This window comes from Hippocampus zosterae, chromosome 10, assembly GCF_025434085.1.
Source record: "Hippocampus zosterae strain Florida chromosome 10, ASM2543408v3, whole genome shotgun sequence".
NCBI lineage: Eukaryota > Metazoa > Chordata > Actinopteri > Syngnathiformes > Syngnathidae > Hippocampus > Hippocampus zosterae.
This window is the reverse complement of record NC_067460.1, coordinates 15750994-15769417: the sequence shown is the minus strand read 5'-3', so window position 1 is coordinate 15769417 and position 18424 is coordinate 15750994. Positions and strand designations below refer to the sequence as shown.

Sequence of the window (18424 nt, the reverse complement as noted above, 5' to 3'; positions counted from 1 at the left end):
ACACACACACACGCGCGCACACAGACACACACACACTGCTAGTGGCCAGGGAAATCTGCTTCTTCCTTAATAGTGGTATGATGTACTGTAATTTATGTTTAAAAGAAAATAAGAGTAGTCGCGGTGGAGCCTCAAAACAAGATTTATGTGACTATACATAAACACAGAACTAGATCTCCACAGGTGTTCTACAAGATCAAAATGTGCATTGTAAACACTGTCATTTCCTTTCGAATGGGTCATGGCACCATTTATTTATTAAAGATATGCATAACCTTCCAACATGATCGTGGTACAGTACATGTTGAACTTCATGACAGAATTAGGGGAGACAGATAGCAGGCAGTTAAGAAGAGTAGTGGGCCCTCCTCGAGGAAGCGGCCCGACACCCGCAGGCAGAACGAGCAAGAACACATACTGGGAAGCAAGGGAGGGGGAGGAAGAAGAGGAGCACATCCATAAGCGCGGAGGAAGAGGAGAAAGAAAGCAACAGGACCAGATCAGAGCCCTGAGACTCTTCATTCTAGTTCAACGCCACACAGGAAGTAATGTAAAATCTTCCGTTGTAAAGACAACAAAGAGGAGGGACTATACATGGGCCTCTTTCAGTGGGACTACACTGCAAGCGGGGTGAGCCTTGCTCACAACTCACTCCAACCCTGTGTGAAAGAAAGAAAGAAATATAGAAAAGAGAGGAACAAAACAAAAAAAGAAAGAAAGGAGATGCAGGCAGAGTAGCAATAGCATGCACACAATGCAGGAAACACCTTTTTTTTTCTTAAAAAAAAAGAACCAAACAAAAAGAAAATAAATACATCTTGGGATAAAAAAAAATCTTAATACATTACCTTAAATTTTTCCTTTTCTTGCTTTGTGTTTCATATATCTAAATATATATATACATAGACTTATGTATATATATACTATATATATATGTGCTGTATATAAAACCCACATTTCTTTGTACATTTTGGTGTTAGTTCTCTTTCTTGCAGGCGGGCGTAAGGTGGAAATATGGATGATTGCCTTGTGCTGATGGGGGGGACTCCGCCCAGTCTCTTGCTCTAGGTAGCAACAAAAAGGACATGGGCGGGGGAGGGTGGGGTGGTAGTGGAAGGGGGCTCAGCAGTGAGAGGACAAGCTTATAGACGTTCCACCAAGTCCAGGACACACGCACACACAAAGGTGGTCCATCCACTATCTCTTTTCTGGGGACACAGTGAGCAAAGAGACAAGAACATGTCAACATAAACGCTAAGAATGGAGGGGGGGGGGGGGGGGGGTGGATAAAGGTCAAATTAAAAATATTAAGAGTATAAAGCCGCAGGGATGGCCAAACAGTTCTCTTGTTGTATTCATTTTGCATTAAATAATTGGTTAATATTTGATGTATTGTAAATATTAGGATAAAATATGAGTCACACAAAAATATACAATGTTTTTTTCTTTACAAATCTTATGACATTACTCATAAATAATGCAATTTAAAAAAATGATTTGGTTTACGGCACCACCTGTTGCATTAGCATTGGCGTTCACTTGACGGACTATAAATGCGTTTATGTTGATTTGTTGTAAACTACCATGAACTCAAGTTACTGCTAGCATCAGTCAAGCTACCTTTGTTTCCATCCGAGTGTGTGGTCGATCTCTCCGGCCTCTGACGAAGATTATTGTATTTGGCTTCAACCTCCTGGAAGAAAAGATGACTGGTGAGATGGGCCAATGTAAGTATCCTTTATTGTTTGGTGAATTCATGGTTACCTTCAGATGGTTGAGGTTGGCCTGAAGGTTTCGCAGGTGAGACAGGACCTGTCTGCTAAAAGATGAGAGGCTCCCAGCGTACGAGGCCGAGGAGAACCTCAGATTGATGCCCGAATCGGCAGCGCAGCCTTGAGACGCACTCAGCTGCTTCCCGGCAGGCGACATGTCATCATCGGTATTGCTCTCCCCTGGCCCGCCGTATCCTTCCAGGACTAAAAATCCTGCTGAAAAAAGAATCAAAGCACAATGGTGCCCGCACATAAGTCTTTCGTTCGTGTCTGGACCACGCTTGTGACAAGACACAGCACCTTGTGCGTCTTTTGTGCATGCTGTGGCCATCATGTAGCAGGAGAATACATACAGGCATGCTACAAATATATTTGATTATGAAAGAGAAAAAGACTGCCGCAATTAGGCTTCAGTAATAACACATATGCTTTTGCAGAAGATAAAGAATATATGGCCCCGAGTATTGTTGTACTGTCTGTCTGCAGGTGTTGCTGCAGTTTGTGTACAAAATATATGATGGTTAAAGGGTTACAACCACTGCAATATCAAAGCTTATTTGCTAGCCCATGTATTACGTTTAACATTAAGTGTGAGCATTAAGCTATCAGACGTTCGTAGGGCAAAGTTATATGGTCCGTTTAAAAACTAAGGTTGAAAGATTTTGAAAAATATTCTACTTGAGATTTTATTTCTCAATATTGTGATTGCAATTTAATGCCATTATTTTTTCCAAGGTTCTCTTTCCATGAACATTTTTTTGGTTCGTTTGTTAACAAAGAAGCAATACTTTAATCCGTATTGCAATAATAAGACTTGTACGTCAACACTGGTTTTATCAATTAGGTTTATGATCGAAGAAAAGCTAATAAACCATAAATATGAAAGAGTTTATCTACTTCAGCAGGAGTTGCTAACTTACTCAACACATTGGCATGTAGTCAAGCGTTCACATCGGTAACTGAACAAAATTCTCCCAATCAAGGAGGGCATATACATCAGTCAATAAGTGCAACCAAATCTGTGGCTTTATCACTTAGACTGGACTGCATTTCTTAAGCACCAAACCTATCAGCACATATATAAAGGCATAAAATGACTTACCAAAATGAAGTACCGGTAGTATTTTTCCCCCCGCAAATTTCAGCATTCACGATTTGAAAATTGGATTCTACTACATTCTCTTGAAATTATGTTTAGTTTTCCAGTAAACTTGAACTGGGAGCAGCAATAAACAGCTGGAAGCAAAAGTTAGGCTGTTTTTTTTTTAAAGAACATTTGACTATCTGCCAAACTGGTGCTTGTTGTGAAGTTCACCGCCACCATGGCTAGCGTTGTTGAGATGAGCGAGAACACTCACCATAATCTTCGGGAGAATCAAAGAAGCCTGTGTCGCCGGAGCCCAAGTCCTGCGTGGGGTCCTCCGTCTGGGAGTTGTTCCTCTCCGAGCCGTTGTGGACCATCACGCGTTTCTCGATTGGTGTCCTCAGCGAGGTGGTCCTGAGGAGGCGAGCTCCTGTGGACCGCTTGGTTCGCTCTACAGCCTCCTGCGACATGAGCTGTGTCACCAACACCTGCTTCAACGCTGACACTGCCAAGAAAAGAGTCAATTTTAGTTCCAAGCTCATCAATACTGTATCGCGTGTAACATCCAAAAGCAAAGGCGTACAAACTTGGATTTCAACGACAATTTTCTGAAAAACATCACACAAATTTGAAGCTCTTTCAAAACTTCATCTAAAGGGTGTGTTAATTTCCTTGGGGCTTTTTTGTGTTTCTTTGGTAATGACACCTCAGAAGTGTACAGTGACACCGCAGATCACAATGTGATCACAATACTAAGCCTATTGCTAAATCAATCGGGTAAATGAAAACGTTTTTTGGTGTGCTTACATGTTTTCAGTGCTTCATCCGCTCTAGAGGGAAACACATTGAAGGAATCTGTGCTGCCATCTTCGGTCCCTCGGTATGGGAGCTCTGGATCCACAAAACCTTCCTCCACCTCCTCCTCTTCATTCCCTGCCTCAAATGGATTGTTAGCGGGAAGAGGGCTCGGAGCCACACGCCTCACAGCTGGACTGCTCTCTTTATCTGAAAAGAGAGTCAGTGATATGCTTTAGCCAAAGTACAGTGATGCTGTGAAAAAAGATTGCGGGCCTCGTCACCTGTGGACTGAGTGCTGCCAGTGGATGTACGGTCTGGGTCTTTACTCAGTTTAGAGACGCCATCTGTGATGATCTCCACACCATCTCGCTCCCCACTGGCAAACAAATAAGGCCACAATATAATGTTATGATACTTACCAGATGAATGTCTATGTCATAAATGGAAAAAAAAGTACAACACTGATGTTTAAAATATGACGAGGTTGTCAACTAATCGAGTCGCTCTGGTAAATTGTCATCGCTCACAACACATATTTCACTAAAGAAAATAATATTTTTTCAATCAAAAGCCATTCGTGAATGTGAAATTTGTTTTTTTAAATGTTAGAGGTGTTACAAAATCAAGCAAATAAATTCAGTTTAAAGTCACTGTTCTGATTGATACGTTTGCGCACACAAAAAGCTATGTTTCTCTGAATTTCGGGCAAAGCGGCTGAATTTTATAAAACTTAAATATTTCTACAACTGATTGTAGGAGAATGTAAAACAAAAAAGTCCAATTGATGTAAAATAATTTAAGAACACAATATTCTGTTGATCTCGAAAAATCAGTCAAATCAGGCATCAAATGACTTAAGATGACAAAACATACTCTGTCTGAGGTAAAGGTATGACGCTGTGGGGTTTGACTTTCATGGCTTCGGCTCTTTGCGTGATCAAATTCTGCCACCTGGTGGATGAAAAGAAAAAACATCAACCTGAAACAATAATAAAATCAGTGGTTTAAAAAAAACATTAAAAAAAGAAATACATTCTAAGCCTCTTTTTACAGTTGAAGTAGATAATATTCAACTGCAGTCCTGCAGGAGGCGGTCATACATATTACAATGTGGTCAAGAACTAATAAGGACAAAGAAACCACAGATTGATTGATGAAACAGTATCGTACGTTCTCTGATCCGAGACAGTGGATGCCATCAGCTCATAGATCTGTGCACCGTTGTCAGACATGGAGAGCACGAAGAAGGACTTGTTGTCTGACGGGAGAGAAAAAGAAAAGTAATGCTGAAGGTCCTCCGAGGGGGACCTTTTCCTTTTCCTCCTCGTGAGAGGTGGCCGGCGAGCAAACCTGTAGCCACCGAGCGCACCAGCACAGTGTTGAGCTTGATGATGGGGCTAAAAATGTGCTTGGTGTCGGCGGTTCCCGCCAAGTTCTTGCTGTGACACTTGAGGATGAGACGCTCATCTTGTTTCTGGAGCAGGACCAGGATGTCCTCCAACAGGAGAGTGTATAGCTCTGAGAGGACACGGGTAGACAGATGAGATCAGTTGATAGACAGTGTGGGTGTTTTGATCGTTTCAGGAGACAAACCAATGGTCTTGTCCTTGTTCACTTTCCATGACAGTGGCCCCTCGTGCACCATTGTTTTCTTGGTTAGATCCAGGTTCTGATAGAGAAACACGAAAGAAATATCGGATCATTAGTATTTGTAGTATCCGTAAAGCACGACTTTGTTTCAACTGTTGACAAGGCTCTCGTTGAACTAACTGGAAGTATTTACACCAGAAAATATATTGTAAATAACAGTAAATAAACAACTTTTTGAAAGTTATCATGATATGCATCATGCTGGAAGAGTATAATGTATTTCTTCAAACATTGGCCTAGAGATGAATTGATGTCCAAAAGATGATCTTTCAATCAACTGTTGGTTGAGTCGTACCCTTGAAACAAATCAGTGGCTCTCCACGAACAGACGCCTCCATTTTTCCATCTGGGTAAAATCAGTTACCAATTTGCATGCTAGTGTGAAGTGTTGACTGGTCCAATTCAAAACAGAAGTGTCTCATAGGGTTGAGGTTTACCAGCAGTGACAGCCAGTTGTGAAGAAGTTGCGCAGTTTTGATAAGGTGATGTTATGCTACGGAGGCATTTCCTATGCTTCCTTCCAGTGTATAACATTAGATTGAGGTTGTTTCTTTATTTCTCTTGGAAAAGACAAATCATATTCTCCAGCCTTATAAGCAAGGAGTTAATTTTGACCTAAGGACTCAGATAAGGGCTATTAAAAGTAAAATGGCTCATTCTGCCATGTCACCTTTAGCTCCAGGATCATTGGGTTGTCCGTCTGCTTTAAAGAAGATAGGTCCAGTCTTCTCTGATAGTCCTCGAGCCTCTGCAGTAGGGATATAAAAAAAGAGTTGTTTTTTTTCCTTTTAAAGCCATAACCTCACACAAAACGTCTGATGACTGGGGAAAAAAAACACCTGCTTGTCTTCGGATTCCTTTACAGCCTGGTTGACATGATTGAGGATCTTTCGACAGCAATCGGCTGCCTGCTTCACCTTGTCCTTCTCCACTGCATCATCTGAAATATAAAGACATTCGGGGTGAAATAGCGCCCTCTCTGGCAAATTTATACTCCCTCCTTCTATTAGCCCAGTGGAAATAAAACAGCTGGGCAATAGAACAGAATAAAACCTTTTTGTATCTGTGGTGCTTTCTAAGTGGGAGACCTGTACGGCAACGAACATGGGCGTAAGCGAGATGATAGCATGAAATAACGAGTGAGCCATTTTTGAATTATTAACCGCTGCTCCTGAACCATTAAAATCATAATCTCCCAGACAACGGTTGCATTTAAAATTATGGGTGCCACCTAGAACGTGATTGGTTTCCATAAGAATATGCTCTACAGCAAGGGTGCCCAACCTTTTTGGACTTTTAAAGCAACAAACCTCTGGCAATCGAGCCATGACTGCACGCATGCGTGTGTGCACCCATGCATACGCGAGCATATGCACACATGCACACGTATGCCATGATGAGAAACTGCCAAAACAGAAAAGAAAGTAGATACAATGGTTTGTGAAAAGGAAATCACTGCTAACAAGAGAGCTGACGCAGAAGCATGGGACGCAATTTTCCAGCGTGTTAAGTCTTTAAATCGCATTTTAAAATGCTTCCCCTGGTGCTCCAGATTCCCATTCTTTGCCAGCACCATCGGTGAATTGTACATGAAACAAACTATGAGTGAGAATAATATAATAATCATAATAAATATCACAACAGCTCTGCAATTGCAGACTGCTGACCACTAACTTCAAGTGACACAGATAGTAAGTTAAGGTGACCTGCTTCTTATTTACATTTTTTAATACGTTTTTTTGTGAAAGTGAAACTGATAGGGTGCTTAGGGTGCAGTGTGCACGAACATAAAATATACTGTATATATACCAGTAATATTAATAACATGCACACAGACACCCCCCCCCCCCCCCCCCATTTCAGCTCAAATTTCCCATTTCCCCTACACCTCTTGTGGTCGACTTGGGACCAATCCGTGGGCTACCGGTCAATTGCAATCGACGTATTGGTGCTCCTCTACAGTGACATCCTTAATGCAGTGAAAGAGCCACGTGCGATTGACCTGTGTACTTGGAGATGTTGTCCAGCAGCAGTGGGTACTTGGTGAACCTCAGCATCTCGACAGGAATAATGTCCTTCAGCTGCAGTCGCCTGCACAATTGGTTACTTTGCGCCTCCTGAGAAGCACACCGGGTCCATTTGAGTACACCGAACGCAAATGGCTGTATGAATAATTGAGAGCATTCAAACTGAAAGCCTCCCCTCTGTGTTTACAATGAATGGATCATATCGGCTTATTACCTGGATGAATGAAATGAAGCGCGAGTCTTTCTTCTGCTTGGTCTTGATGATCTCCAGAGCAAAAGGCTGATTACTGCAGAACGTGCCCACGGCTTGCTTGATCTTCTCCTCCTCTCCGCCACTGAACTGTAAGTGCCCACACCGAGATGCGAAGGGGCAAACACGGACAGACAGTGGCTCAGTTAATGTGGGTCAGGAGTAGTCGCCATGGTGATCGTGTTTAACCACCACATTGAGTAGAAACTCTGAGAAGGGGGCAAGGCTTAGGTTCTAGTGGCAGACATCGTAATGCAGACTAGGCCCTCGGGAGGGAGTGTTTAGCCTACTTATGCCCTGTACAGACATTTTTGACAAGTTTGCCTCCTGACATGTGGATAAGCTACATCGCCTCCAGCGCTCATTTGGCGCTTAAGTCAGCCAAATGTGGGTCATTGTTTAACACAACCACTCATTGAGAAATGAGTTTTTTTTTTCAAATACACAGTTTAAATATTTAACAACGAAAGAAAACCAATCCAGTAGTTGTGTTCCTGAGTACTCAACCCTGTCAAAATGCCCACATGAAAAAAAAAAGTCCTTAGTTTTTTTTTTGGGGGGGGGGGGGGGGGGGGTTGCCGTCAAGCAATTTCACCCGATCAGTCCTTCCGTAATGCGAAAACATAAATGCAACTTCTGTTCTCACCCAGGACAGCACGTCATCTCCTATCTGATCAATGACCGACGACTCATTTCGCTTCCGAACTGCAGCCATTTGGTCCAAAATGGAAACTGAATTGAAAAGCAGCAGTTAGTCAGAGTGCGTGCAAGTGTTTTGTGTGTGTGTGTGTGTCAGAGCGCACCATGTAGCTGTAGAATCTCCTCCAAGTTGGCAAAGATGTTTTTGATGTCGACAGGAGGCAGGATGGCATCTTTTGAAAGCTTCTGGTAGAAGACGTTATCCAAAACTCTCAGCATCCGCATGTGTGCACGCTCCGTGTAAAACAGCTCTAGGAATCCCAAGTAAATGTGAATTAAAGAAAATAAATAGCATAACAACTGCTATGTGGTTTAGGTTCCAACAACAGTTTAAAATATTTTTTTTCTACTTGCGCAGTAAGTGAAACGATCTTGTGGGGAGTCAACAAGACTCAACAATAATATACAGAATAAAGGAATCTATTAACTGATATGAGACTTAATGATATTGTGAATTTGAAAATGTTATTTTTAAGATTGTCCATACAGGGAAACATGTATGAGAATGCCCCCCAAAAAATAAGAGGGAACAGAAATAAAGTGATCTAAATAAAACAGGAGTTAAACTCCATCCTCCCCAGAGCATTTCCAGGAGGGTTCTAGTGTTCGGGGGTGATGACAGACAAGTAGGAAAAAAACAAATATCGCAAGGACTGCATTAAGTGAAGTTCAATATTATTTTTTGTGATCAAGAGAGTCAGCGTATTTATAATACTACACCCTCACCATTGATAACTTCCTGTCTCTTGATTTCAAGAGGCCTGAGACCTGCTAGAACCTCGCGTCCCACCAGCTGCTGCCAGTTGAGGGGGTCATGTTCTGAGTCTGTTCCCTGGTCGTCCTCGCTCTGGACATCGGTAGGACCCAATCCCTCGAGCCTTGCAGAGAGAATAAAACGGACCATTCATTGCAGCACTTCTAGATTTTGGTTCTCAAATAGCAAGAAACATAACCTCACCTTCTGATGGCCTTTGGAGTTCCCTCGTGCGTTCTACAACATTAACAGAGAGGCGAGTGATCAATCAGTAGTGACCTAGCAACTTGTGCAGGGGGAATCATAATACATTCCAAGAAAACATATTTGCTCAACTTGGTGGACTATATTAAAAACATCAATATCTTGTGTTGGCCAACATAGATGTGCTGTTGTAGTATATTTGTTGGTTCCGCTTTGCAGTAGACGCTGCATGTTCTTTTTTAAGTGTGAAATTATCCCAACATTTTGGACATTATCTCTCTCTTTTTACGCATCCTTTCCTCCTGCCAGCTCACTGCCATAACACAGATAAAAATTACCTTCGCGAAGCTTTTGAAGCAGAACTTTAGCGTAGACACTTGATCAATTGCAAATCTAAGTGTGAATAGTAAAAAGCTAATTGATGCCGTTGTTAATGTTCAGAAACCTGTCAGTTTCTCTGTCATCCTCTTGGAGTTGGTCCAGGCTGTAAAGGTCAAAGTGCGATGCAGGGTATGCCAACCCATCGAGGGGATCAGACTGAAGACCGTCACTCAGCCTGGTGGGGCCTGAAGTTGGAGTCCCACCTGAAAGTCAAGAAAGATTTAAAAAAACAAAATCTCACTCGCTCCCTTCTACTTAGACTCTCTGGTTCGTTAGCTTACCTGAGTCCGTGTCTCGGCTGGTATCAGAGCTGAAGGTGGTGTTGTTAGGAGATGAGGTGGTCAGCGATGTGGGGTGTGTGAGCTCAGAGCCCTCGCTGGATTGGCTGCTTCTTAAACGACCCCCGTCTGTTTGTTCGCTGACCCCAAGACTGGGCTGAGACAATTGCTTCTGAGGCTTGGGCCGACCGTCAAGGGCTTTGCCCACTTTGTGCAAAGAGGAGGGCAGTCAGAATCTCAAAAGGCTTCTTGAAGTGAACACGTGATTCTTAATATCTCACCTGATGCTGCTTCAATGCGGCTCGGTCGACGCTGAGGTCCGAGGATACTAGGAAACCTGGGCTTCTTCACCTTCTCTTCGCCATCTTTTTCTGTCTTAATGCTTTTCTATTAATAAGGAATTCATACCGCAAAAGAAAAAGTCAGGACAATGTAAAAAGGAGTCCTGTTAAAAATATCGTAGGTAGGAGATCATACCTTAATTTTAGGAAGAAAGTTGATCCTGACCCGTTTTGACTCTAGGCTGCGGGGTTCCTTGACCCTCACCCCAAGGTGCTTCATGTATGTATAAATGACATACTGCATTGTAGTGCTGAAAAAGAAGGAAAAAAAAGTGAACCCAGCCTAACCAGGATCTTGTGATCTTGAGCCAATATTACACCATATGTCACAGTGTGCCATCTGGGAAGTGCTTCCAACATATGGCGGACCATGGACAGTTTCAATCATTTACATTTTTAAATTATTTAATCAAAACATATTGTATCTATTGCCTGTTCAATTTACGCTTTGACATTTTTTTGTTCGAAACACAAGTGGCTTCTCTCGCACTTATTTTGAAAGAGAAAAAAAATCATGAGTGCTGCAATGCAAATGTTGAAATAATGATAATATGAACTGCATTACTTCACAAATGATTGAATTCATAAGTTATCCTGTTTATGTATGCGTGCAATACATACAAGTGCGTGGTCCAACCATTGCAATCTGCTTACCACTTCTCCTCCTCTGTCGTCTGAGCCGTAACACTACAAAGACAAATATTGCCGAGTGCCCCATTGAGTTTACGCTCATGTTTATGACCAGGTCTATTAAGGAGTTTTCATGTTGCTGTGTTGATTGCTTCACTTACAGGATGTCCTCTATCTTGGTTATGATGTTTTCAGCATAAGAGCGTTCACGCTCGAGGGTGACACGATCTCTCACGCGTTCTTGGTCCAGCCTGCCCAACTCCACTTCAGCAACAGTTAGGCCCATACTGCGCTTTTGTCTGCATGTAGAAACATTTAATGTTGGTGGGTTGATTAAAAGAAAAATCTCTGGAAAATACATCAATATCGGAACCAAGTCTACCTGAAATCCTCAAGGTTCTTCTGAATGTCAGGGAGCAAAGAATCCTGTAGTGCTTGAACATGTTGTCTGTTTATTTCCTCGGGGATCAATTCTGTCCGCCGTCGATCTGCAAGCGCACACATTTCACATTTGTTGAAGGACTAAACGACATTTTGTGATATGTGCACATAAAAGAGGCAATTGAAGTTAAAAAAGAAAAGACAAAAGAAATGCTTGGTAGCTTTTTCATTGGTGGGAAGTGGGCGCTGCGGCAGGTGAAAAGCACTTCAGATGACAAAGTGTAGTCTTGTATTAAAACAGCTGAAGTACTTAAAGCTAAAAGAGCAAATAAAGAGCACTATTTCTTGAGTATAAACAAAGACAAGGCAGAAGAACTGACCAAGATCGGCAGAAATTGATTCCGGAACTGGCACTTTCAAGTGCTGAAAGAAAAAGGATAATTGTTAAATACCCAGGCTGATAGCAATACTCAAACTGCATTATCATATTTTGCCTGGGTGCACTGTGAAGAAAAAGTTCAGTGCTTACTGCTCCGCGATCAATGAAGAAGGTATGGAGGTCCATAAACACCCGTCTGGTCTCTTTGGAGTTGGTCTGCTTGTACAAGTCAGCATAGAGGTAGCACAGCTTGGGACAGACAAAAAAAACAATGAATAACACAAACAAAAATCTCCGACTGAATCAAAACAAAATTTGTTCAGGGTCTTACCACCGGAGCAGGATCGAATTGAGAGATAACGTGATGCATGAAAGCTGCAAGGTGGGCGGGCCGAGATTTGAGCTGCTCAATGCTGGTAAAGCGGTTAAACTGGCCATTTGTCTGCAAGAGAAATGGACGCTGATATCAAAACAGACACAGAGGAATAAGATGTAAAAGCATCTATTATTTGTAGGGCATCAGTAAATAAAAAGTGATGAATGTCAATATGGTAATATACCTGCTCATGGTCAGAATCAAAATAGTCATCCTCAGCTCCAATGATATGTGAGATGAGACGAGAGGAGGGACAGCTGACTGTGGTGGGAGACAAAGAGTCCTGGGGAGGGGCAACACAGTTCTACATTGTAGATTTAGTGATTTCTTTGAACAATCTTCTGACTTCTGTGCTGGTGGAGATTATATTGTACTTAAGGGGTCAGACAATCAGACTGAAGCTCAGAGAAGTGGGTGAAGGGCAGAGATGTGATGAAAAAGTACCAGATCAGTGGCATCTTCCGTCCCCGGGGAGTGGCAGGAGTTGAAGCTGTTCCTGGGTGTGCTCTTTGGACTTGGGCCGGACAATTGCCTCTGGCAAAAACTCTCTGGAGAGGCGAGTCCAAATCCAGAAATCTGGAGGTAGAGAGGAACATAACTCACAATCAACCCAATATTTCCTTATGTATCAATAGTGAAGCACATATATTGAGGCACTGAAATCAGAGAGAAGAAAAAACGTTTCCGCTGTTGTTATTTTTTTGGTGTGGTCAGTGGGACCAACTTACGGGTGTGCTGCTGCTCCAGGACAAGTCAGCACTTTGGTCTCCCGCTGCGAGAGTGCGCTCCGTCTCAAACATGCTACCATCATCTGCCTCTCCACCTGGAGCAGCCTCCTACATGACCAGCATGAGAAACAAACCCCTGTCCATTTAAAGTGAACCAAACAATCCAAGTGTGAATTCACTCCAAGAAACCATATTTGCTCAAATGCTGGACTGCTCTACTGAGAGATTCAACGACATCAATTCACGAATGCTGTACCTCAAATAATCCTATTGTCAGGGAAAAAGCCGGTGCCAATGGCTGACTTCCCTTGACATTATAGGCTCTTAGAATATGAAGTATCATGACTTAATGTGGAAAAAGAATAATAATAATAATAACATTATTTAAAACTATATTTTTTTTACACTACAACAGACACTCAGGCCAGTAACCAACCCTAGCGATTACATTAGGTACCATGGTGGATAAAGACGCTAAGGGCACGACAGAGCGGCTTTCCACAGAAGCCTAATCCTCAAATAAAATGAGGATTAATGTTTGTCAGGAGTCTAAATGCTCTCCACTGGTTCGCACAAAGATCTTCCAGATGTTGCTGGTAAGTCGTTAAGTCCCTTGATACCTTATTGTTTGTTTGCAGGTGTGATCTGCCCTACCTGTGTTGCGCCGGTGGCCTTGAAGAGCTGACCCTGCAGCTGTGGAATGTGTGTTTTAGCTTCCTGGTTGTCTTTCAGTAGTTTCGGGGAGGCGTTGCGGCCGTACTCTTCCTTCATCGCCTGGACAGCAAGGGATGTACAGTTCAAACAACGCAAGCTTTGAGAACTCTCATTTCGTACCTCCATGAAGCATGTAAAGGAATTGGTAAGATCAGTACCCATTGAGGCGTGGAGGCGAGGCGGTCATGAGGACTGTACGGGCGTTCTGCTGCAGGCGAGTTTGGGGAGGAAATAGTAACGCCCAGCATTTCGGACTCGGCTTCAGACAGGGGGATTTGGGCAAGACCCGGAGGGCGACCCAGTACTGTGAGGGCCACATAGGAGCCCGCTAGAATAAGCAGAAATTCAGTTGAATTCAAGCATTACTGTTTCAATACTACAGTGAGCGTAAAAAAACCAAAACAACAACAAAACAACTTACATTTGATCAGCTTCACCACTTCAATGTGGTTTGAATGTGTAACAAGGGTTCCATTAACCTGAAACACACCATCAGCAATACGTCGGAAACAAGCATGCAATTTTCGAAACAAAACATTCCACTCTGAGGAAAAGCAACGCCTCCCCAGAAGGTGGCAACATCCAGCCTGTTCAGACATTGGGCAAGAAGACAATTGGCTTCACACAGTGAAGGAGGGAAAATTGTAGTGGATAAAAATACTACCTTGATGATCCTGTCTCCTGTCTGAACGCCTGCCCGCATTGCAGCACCATCTGACAAAAACACAGCAATCAAAGCATTAAACAAATGGCTTAACATAAAAAAAACTGTGCTGACAGATCAAAGCAGCAATTTGAGTATCACAACACTGCTTATGTTTTGTGAAGGACCTGTTTCACAGCTCCACCCCAGACAAAGGATTCAGGTACAGAAAGAGACAGGTTTATTGCGACTCTTGTCAAGCTGAAACGGTTTTACTTCTGCTGACTCGCATGAGACACCTAAGTGCGAGCAAATGAAGCCTCAAATGAAGGCACATTGATTTGCTTCACTGTTCGAATGACCAATACTTAAGTTTCCTGTCAGTGGTGTGTGGCTGCATGACTTCAGATTTAAATTGGCACAAAGCGATTAAAGTCGAATCGAGGTCAGTTCGTCTCCGATGATGTAATTGAAAAAAACATTTCAGTGTAGCAGTACAATAACAAAACAAAACAAAATTACGGCCGATCGGAATTGTGGCCATAAGGTGTGGTCGGTGCCTGTCGTGGCGGCAACCCCCAAACCCGCTGGTGGACACCACCGGCAGTAAGGGATACTTTCAAGCTGAAAGAGGGGTCCAACAAGGCCTTTATCGACTAGTCAACTCGTCTATACAAGCCCTAATGTACAGTGCATCAAAACAATGCTTAATTTTCCAGATGGGACTGTGTGAGCTTCTTTAAGTGTTCATTCAGAAAGCAAAAGCAGCCAAACAAAGAAAGCGATGACAGTTTTCCTTCTGTGACCTAACAACAATACACATCGTCCTTCGCAGTTAGCAACACACTGAGTGACCACAAATATCTAGTCCAAGGCCTCCTGTTTGAAAGACTCCATCTGATAATGCTGCTCATATGTAACTACTCAGACAAACAGACAGCCCGCGGCTTCGACGGCGCCTCAAGGACGTCAGCGGCGGCAGCGGCGACTTCCCTACGGCAGTTATAGTTTCAAAATAATGAGAATTGTCGAGCCTTGTGTCACCTTCTTTGACGAGCTGCACAAACACCGGATTGTCACCACTGACTGTGAGCCCAAAACCATTTTCGTCTTTCTGAATGATGACACATCGCTGGACCAGACCTGCAAGTGAGAGAAAAGACATGATATAGGGAGAAGAAGAAAAAAAAAAATCTTTAAAATTATGTGAATGCAAAGTCACATATTTATCATGTTGGGAACATTTTCTGTGGTCTCGCTTCACATTTTGCACACATTTGAAATGCTATTTTTTTCCCCTTCTCCGAGCTGTCTCGCATACGCAGCAATGAATCATGACGTAGATGACATGAGCTTCAGAAGCTAGTTGCTATTATAACTCATTTTTATATACAGTGCCATCATTAAACATAATTCAAGAGAAGACATTTGCATTTGCTGTTTGGAGGATGTCTGAAAGTGATCTCACGATTCGGACAAATCCGGCTTGTTTTCTCACAGTTTTAAAGGGGAAACGAGTCTTCCTTGGTTCTTAATGCATGGTTTCATTCGCGTGTCGAGTGGAGATTAGCGCTTATCTAACGTCTGAGTGATAGTGACTGGACTGACAGGACTAAAAGTGAGACCATCTCAGGAATTCCCTAGGGATCAACACCAAAATAAAAAGCACGCTTTGAACAAATATTATTTGTCTGGGGCGGCATGGATCAGTGGTAGAATGTTTGACTATATTGAAGAGTCCTTCAGCAAGATACTGAACCCCCAGTTGCTCCTAATACTGTCACCAGTATGCAAATGAGGAAACAGTGTAAAGTGCTTTGCGTACCAAAGGTAGAAAAACGCTAATATAAGTGACAGCCCGTTTATCATTACCTGAGAAAGTAGACTATTCAAAAGTGACCTGGTATGTATAGCCTGACCCTTGACCTCATTTCTTTTTGTAGCTGAGATTTCTTAGCCATTGTCGCATCAACTGGAGTTGAATGGATCAATAAGGGCAGTGGTGGGTTGGGGGTTTGTTGAGTGGAAGGAATGGGAGCTAATAGATGTAGAGAGGTTTGGAAAAGCAAAAAGCCCCAGGCGAGATGGGAATGGGGTTGGGGTTGGGGGGTTGCAACACAGCTCTAGACAGGGCTGAGGGGACAAAAGGGGGGAGGAGAAAGTAGAAAGCAGAGGTGTCAAAGTGATTCAGCCATATGGGCAAACTAGCTGGTGTGAATTTACCTCTAGATGTTGATCTTACGCATGTGTTCCATTCTTAACGGTGTGTTATGGGTCAGTCAGGCTTTGAAAAAAAAAATCCTGACAAGTGGGAGTGCTGACATGGTCAATGAGCAAGCTAATCCATCTATGATAATGCATTATTCAGAGGCCTGAACTGATCTTTTATTGGCACCCTTTACTGAAACGCAATAATTTTTTTTTTAATTATTTGAGTTATTCAATGATGTTATGTCCTCAAATCAAACACTCTCTTTGATGAAGAATAACAGCAGTGGAAAACATGGAGCCACAAAGTGCAAGTCGCCTCCCAGGAAGACAAAAATGGCTCGCATTGTGGTGCACATTCCAGTTTCAAATGAAAAACTCCCAATGTTAACGATGAATGAGCAGGGTGTAATTCAAGTTGCAGTCGACTCTAATTTGTTCCAACTTTTTCCATCTTCACGAGGCTGACTCATCTCCGGGTCTACACGCACTCAATTCTCAAGTTACTGCCGCATCTTTGGCTGGCATAACACCAAAATATTGTCACCTTCCTAAAATAATGGCCTAAGCCATTTTTTCCAGTAAACACAAAAAACTGAACCAAATGATTATATTATATTAATAATTTCATTGTAGGGGAAGGATTGAGTGATCGGTTTAATCAAGATGGAGCTGATTTGAGCTGAGGGTGGCCAGGATCATGAAACGTTTCAGGCAACAACAAAAAAAGGCAAAATCTGATACTATTACTACTACTATTACTAAAATCTGATACTACCACTATTTTACGAATATGACGTGACAGAGTAGAAAGACTGTATTGTACTTTATTATTATATGTATTTTTTTCTGATGTTTTTCTGAGTACCTCCTCCTATCAAGGTTGGTAACAACAATAACCCAAAAGGCAAAACGTGCAGTTTATCCTTTAATGCTCACTAACTGGTGTGTTCTCGTGAGGTATGCTGATGGCAATTCAAATTTTTGTGCAATTCTCTGTTGCCTTTTTGCACCATCATTGTTGCATTCTCATTTCGAGGTGTCACCGTGTGCCAAAGGTCTTCCAAATAATCCAGTTTGATTAATAGTCAAAAGTGCCGTCTTCATCTAAAAGCATTTTCACACCAGCATGTATTGTGAAAATGTTAAAGCATGTGCAGATGTCACACCAGTCATCCCAGCAAGAGCAACCTTACCACAGGACTCAGGCTTCCCCTCTGCTAGCACACTGCTGCTGCCACTCTTCTGCACCACCAGAGCTTCTGCTCACAGCCCCCAACCATGCAGACAGCATGGCGGTCGGGGGCGCGCGCGCACATGCAAACACACACACACATACACACACACAAGGAACACAAACCAACACAAGAGAAAGGAAAGACACGAAATAGAAAATCATGAGGGAGAAAAACAATGAGAGAAGGAAACAAATAATATCTAAAATAAAGAAAATAAATGAACACTTCACAATGGCTTGGATACCCAGACATTGAACTTCACGATTTGATATTGCATCATCCTCTTTGGGCAGTTGAATACACAAAATACAAACACGTGCAGTTTTAAAAAATGTCCAGACTGTTGATGTTTGGTATTTTATGGACTTCAGTCTTGTCTGCCTGTTCCAAGATTACAACCAGATTAGATTGGTGTCACATTGGATTTGATAGTACACGTGTCATTTGGCACGTAGGCCTTTTTGGTGACACATACACCAATTCAATATGTATTAATGGTCACTTTTTAACACGTAGGTATTGTAACCCCCAAAAAAGTGTTTTTCACAGGACAATATTTTCCATTGAATGCCATGTATAAGTATGTTTTTAAATAATTAGATTAAGAAACGTAGTCAGTTGACAATAAATGCATATACCTGTATATGTGTCCTATTTTTTTAGAACTGACCTCATTAACTTCAAAGAGGCAATCTTTAGTCTTCATCTCTGTAAGCAGCCAATCAGATTGCAATGGCACATGCCATGCTTAGAAATCCGTGGTAAAACCGTCAAAATGGTAATCAGCCTAATGATACTGAACTAATGATACTACTAATGAATTACTTTCGGAGAAATAATTTGGTTTCAAAAGTCCCTTTAATCGTGGTGTTGACTGGAAAACATACAC

At 42.3% G+C, this 18424-nt stretch overlaps 1 protein-coding gene across 3 annotated transcripts in view; it reads right to left on the bottom strand.

Annotated features, from left to right (window-relative positions):
* Nucleotides 1-223: 223 nt before the first annotated feature.
* arhgef12a (Rho guanine nucleotide exchange factor (GEF) 12a) overlaps nucleotides 224-18424 on the bottom strand; it is a 37937-nt gene continuing 19736 nt past the window's right edge. Inside the window, exons 4-40 of one of the 3 annotated variants that reach the window (XM_052077936.1) lie at nucleotides 17494-17559; nucleotides 15134-15232; nucleotides 14111-14160; nucleotides 13868-13925; nucleotides 13605-13774; nucleotides 13387-13506; nucleotides 12733-12840; nucleotides 12449-12580; nucleotides 12189-12287; nucleotides 11960-12070; nucleotides 11779-11877; nucleotides 11630-11672; nucleotides 11251-11356; nucleotides 11030-11167; nucleotides 10893-10925; nucleotides 10375-10489; nucleotides 10179-10284; nucleotides 9901-10104; nucleotides 9684-9822; nucleotides 9239-9271; nucleotides 9007-9158; nucleotides 8385-8531; nucleotides 8228-8313; nucleotides 7546-7671; nucleotides 7307-7421; nucleotides 6144-6244; nucleotides 5975-6052; nucleotides 5248-5323; nucleotides 5005-5172; nucleotides 4825-4912; nucleotides 4528-4605; nucleotides 3936-4030; nucleotides 3664-3861; nucleotides 3131-3361; nucleotides 1765-1988; nucleotides 1621-1693; nucleotides 224-1208 (exon numbers count right to left, since the gene is read on the bottom strand). In XM_052077936.1, the coding sequence (XP_051933896.1) occupies nucleotides 1198-1208; nucleotides 1621-1693; nucleotides 1765-1988; nucleotides 3131-3361; nucleotides 3664-3861; nucleotides 3936-4030; nucleotides 4528-4605; nucleotides 4825-4912; nucleotides 5005-5172; nucleotides 5248-5323; nucleotides 5975-6052; nucleotides 6144-6244; nucleotides 7307-7421; nucleotides 7546-7671; nucleotides 8228-8313; nucleotides 8385-8531; nucleotides 9007-9158; nucleotides 9239-9271; nucleotides 9684-9822; nucleotides 9901-10104; nucleotides 10179-10284; nucleotides 10375-10489; nucleotides 10893-10925; nucleotides 11030-11167; nucleotides 11251-11356; nucleotides 11630-11672; nucleotides 11779-11877; nucleotides 11960-12070; nucleotides 12189-12287; nucleotides 12449-12580; nucleotides 12733-12840; nucleotides 13387-13506; nucleotides 13605-13774; nucleotides 13868-13925; nucleotides 14111-14160; nucleotides 15134-15232; nucleotides 17494-17559 (4076 nt within the window). In that variant the 3' untranslated portion in view covers nucleotides 224-1197. The remainder of the gene's footprint in view (nucleotides 1209-1620; nucleotides 1694-1764; nucleotides 1989-3130; nucleotides 3362-3663; nucleotides 3862-3935; nucleotides 4031-4527; nucleotides 4606-4824; nucleotides 4913-5004; nucleotides 5173-5247; nucleotides 5324-5974; nucleotides 6053-6143; nucleotides 6245-7306; nucleotides 7422-7545; nucleotides 7672-8227; nucleotides 8314-8384; nucleotides 8532-9006; nucleotides 9159-9238; nucleotides 9272-9683; nucleotides 9823-9900; nucleotides 10105-10178; nucleotides 10285-10374; nucleotides 10490-10892; nucleotides 10926-11029; nucleotides 11168-11250; nucleotides 11357-11629; nucleotides 11673-11778; nucleotides 11878-11959; nucleotides 12071-12188; nucleotides 12288-12448; nucleotides 12581-12732; nucleotides 12841-13386; nucleotides 13507-13604; nucleotides 13775-13867; nucleotides 13926-14110; nucleotides 14161-15133; nucleotides 15233-17493; nucleotides 17560-18424) is intronic. The other 2 variants (XM_052077939.1, XM_052077940.1) reach the window with 2 other exon arrangements.